Source organism: Salvelinus sp. IW2-2015, linkage group LG13 (genome assembly GCF_002910315.2).
Source record: "Salvelinus sp. IW2-2015 linkage group LG13, ASM291031v2, whole genome shotgun sequence".
Classification (NCBI taxonomy): Eukaryota; Metazoa; Chordata; class Actinopteri; order Salmoniformes; family Salmonidae; genus Salvelinus; species Salvelinus sp. IW2-2015.
Window position 1 is genome coordinate 6138236 of NC_036853.1, and position 3706 is coordinate 6141941.

The window sequence follows — 3706 nt, forward strand, 5'->3', positions numbered from 1 at the left end:
CACACTTAGAAGACATCACGCATTTAACCAGAGTACACTCACACAAACTGGACAAAACAATAGTGCATCCAGGGCTTATAACCACAACAACCTCACATGCACTCAGGAGCTACCATTCCCCATCTCTCTCCCTCTGCAACTACCTGGGTTCTATTCCCTCACCAAACAGCCATATTGTGTTCATCCATCCTTCCACCCAGATCCAGACATTATGTAAGGTCGTTGAGCTGCGTGGGTTGTTGCCCTGGCCTCTGAGCTTTGCTTTTTAGGGCCAGAGGTAACAGTAAAGTAAACCCTCATGTTTGCTTTTAATGTTTTGGGGATTAAACGATGTCTTACAGGAGCCAAATTAATGCAGCAGGAGATCATCCCTTTTTTTAGAAATGACATTGTGATTGTGGTTTAATCCTCTCTGTCTCTCTCTTCACAATCCTCCAGACAATGTCTCAATCCCCTCTAGCCCAGTGCTGATTTAAAAGAGCTGCTTCTTGGTTGGTCAGCTTTAGACTAACAGTTTAATGCTGGGATACYGGAGTGAGAGTGTAATTTATAGCATCGATCCAGCCTTCCTGTTCACTGTTGTGGATTAAATGCCTCTTGGACTCTAGAATAAAATGTGATATGTTTATTATATTCATATTAAATCATATTTCTTTGCTGAATACATTCCATAGGTGCGTCTATGTGATTATTGTTGGTCCTCTCTTCCCACAGCTGCTCTATTTCCACGTCTGGAAGTACTGTAGTAATACTGTAGTATTACTGTAGTAATACTGTAGTAATACCCCGAAGCATTTAGCATTTGTGTTGTTGAAGAGAGGTAGTAGAGTCTGATATTTGTATACGTCTCTACTCTCTACAGACTACCATGTGGTGATCAACCTGCGTCATGACGGGTTGGTGATCGGAACCAAAGAGACCAAGGGTGTGGGCGGGGCCAACACCCCCTTCCTGTTTGACCTGCCCCCTGGTGATGTCACTACGCTGCCCCTCGTGATGGAGTTCATCGTCATGCAGGTAGGAGGAGTTACTTTCCTCTGCTTTTCATACGACATATGATTACCTCACACTAGATACAGATATATAAATACGGGTTTCTGTAAAAAGACCCGACAGAAATAACATAACCCCTTCTATAATTGACATTGTAGTAATTTAACAGACTCTTATCCAGAGCGACTTACTGTCAAGTGCATTCAACTAAAGTAGGAAAAACAACCACATATATAGATCACAACTATTGCATGTAAAACCTTCTTCCCCCTCCCTCCCCATTGCGACAGGAGCACGTGTACTCTAATAACACGGTGCTGGGGAGAGTTCTGATTGGTTCAGAGGCTCCAGAGACGGGACGTTCTCATTGGAAGGACGTGTGTAGACAGGGTCAGGTGGAGAGGGCACGCTGGCACACCGTCCAACCAGAACCTTTGGAAAACAATAAAAACCAATCAGACTTCAGAACATTGGGATACTAACCCAAGAAGAGGACAGATCCAGCTAGGGCCAGATTACCGAATGGGCACGCAGGTTTACCCCGCCCCCCCCCCACTCCCCCCCCCCCCGGTCCGCCCCCCCCCCCCGGCCCTCCCCCCCCCCCCCCCCCCCCCCCCGCCCCCCCCCCCCCCCCCCCCCCCCCCCCCCCCGCCCCCCCCCCCCCCACCCCCCCCCCCCCCCCCCCCCCCCCCCCCCCCCCCCCCCCCCCCCGCCCCCCCCCCCCCCCCCCCACCCCCCCCCCCCCCCCCCCCCACCCCCCCCCCCCCCCCCCCCTCCCCCCCGCCGCCCCACCCCCCCCCCGCCCTCCCCCCCCGGGCCCCCCCTCCAGCCCCCCCCCCCCCCCCCCGCCCCCCCCCCCCCCCCCCCAGATAGTTTATGATAGGATAATGTGTAGAATAGCAAAAATTCCCTTCAAAAACTGCAACATTTTCTCATAGCCTAGATCCAACAATTACACTCCAGAATGTTGAGATACTGCAACCCGGAACCTCTGTAGGACGTCCATCACAGCAATCCCTAGTTCTTATGCATTTTGCCTAGGCGTTGCAAGCCAGCATAGCCCAAGCAAATAGGTCTATAGCCATCTATAGGCCATAATCCCATGTCCACCCCTGATGTACTCTGGACAATTTAACCAGTTCTTGTTTTGGCCCTGATGGACTCAAAACAAGCTGAGACAGCCATACCATGAGAAAATCCATTGGCTAGAAAGCCATGAAGACCTGTTCCCACCAACATCTTCCTGGGATTGAGCAGATCATGGACTGCTAATACAGCTGGATGGAGTGGTACTGTATGTACTATGCAGGTATCTGTTGAGCATGACTGGAAGTGAACGTGAGCATGACTTTGGAGAGACACTTGAAAAGGAAAACTTGCATGCTTTAAACTGGCATTTGAACTGGAGAATACAAGCATTGAATATGATAGAATCATACCGCTTGGTGGAGGTACCTGTAGCTGTGTACTGTAGATACACTACATATACCAAAAGTATGTGGACCACCTGCTCGTCAAACATCTCATTCCAAGAATGGGTATTCATATGGAGTTGGTCCCCCTTTGCTGCCATAACAGCCTTCATTCTTCTGGGAAGGCTTTCCACTAGATGTTGGAACATTRCTCCGGGGACTTGGCTGCGGGGGCATGGCTGCCATTCAGCCACAAGAGCATTAGTGAGGTCGGGCACTGATGTTGGGTGATTAGGCCTGGCTCGCAGTCAGCGTTCCAATTCATCCCAAAGGTCAAGGTCAGGGCTCTTTGCAGGCCTGTCAAGTTCTTCCACACCGATCTCAACAAACCATTTCTGTACGGACCTTGCTTTGTGCACGGGTGCATTGTCATGCTGAAACAGGAAAGGGCCTTCCCCAAACTGTTGCCACAAAGTTGGAAGCACAGAATCATCTAGAATGTCATTGTATACGGTAGCGTTAAGATTTCCCTTCACTGGAACTAAGGGGCCTAGCCCAAACCATGAAAAACAGCCCAGACCATTATTCCTCCTCCACCAAACTTTACAGTTGGCACTATGCATTGGGGTAGGTAGCGTTCTCCTGGCATCCGCCTAGGTTCGTCCGTCGGACTGCCAGATAGTGAAGCGTGATTCATCACTCCAGAGACCCACAGAGAGAGATTATATCGTCGTATATATGTTATATGTAGGATAAGTATGTGGACACCCCTTCAAATTAGTAGATTCGGCTAAATCCAGGCACAACTCGCCACGCCATGCAATCTCCATAGCCAAACATTGGCAGTAGAATGGCCCGTACTAAGAGCTCAGTGACTTTCAACCATGGCACCGTCATAGGATGCCAACAAGTCCAACAAGTCAGTTCACGCAAATTTCTGCCCTGCTAGAGCTGCCCCGGTCACTGTAAGTACTGTCATTCGTGAAGTGGAAAGTCTTAGGAGCAACAACGGCTCAGCCCTGAAGTGATAGGCCACACACGTTCACAGAACGGGACTGGCGAGTGCCGAAGCAAAAATCTTCTGGTCCTCAGTTGCACACACTGCACGAGGTTCCAAACTGCCTCTGAGAGCAACGTCAGCACAATAACTGTGTCGTTGGGAACTTCATGAAATGGGTTTCCATGGCCGAACAGCCGCACACAAGCCCAAGCTCACCATGGTGCAATGCCAAGCGTCGGCTGAGGGTGTGTAAGCTCGCACACATTGGACTCTGGAGTCAACTGTTGAAAAGTGTCCTCGT

General features: G+C 50.5%; 1 protein-coding gene across 1 annotated transcript in view; it reads left to right on the top strand.

The window, feature by feature from the left end:
• LOC139028574 (uncharacterized) overlaps window positions 1-1475 on the top strand; it is a 12664-nt gene extending 11189 nt beyond the window's left edge. Inside the window, exons 5-6 of the mRNA XM_070446346.1 lie at window positions 863-1017; window positions 1284-1475. Coding sequence (XP_070302447.1) covers window positions 863-1017; window positions 1284-1475 — 347 coding nt within the window. The remainder of the gene's footprint in view (window positions 1-862; window positions 1018-1283) is intronic.
• Window positions 1476-3706: the final 2231 nt, after the last annotated feature.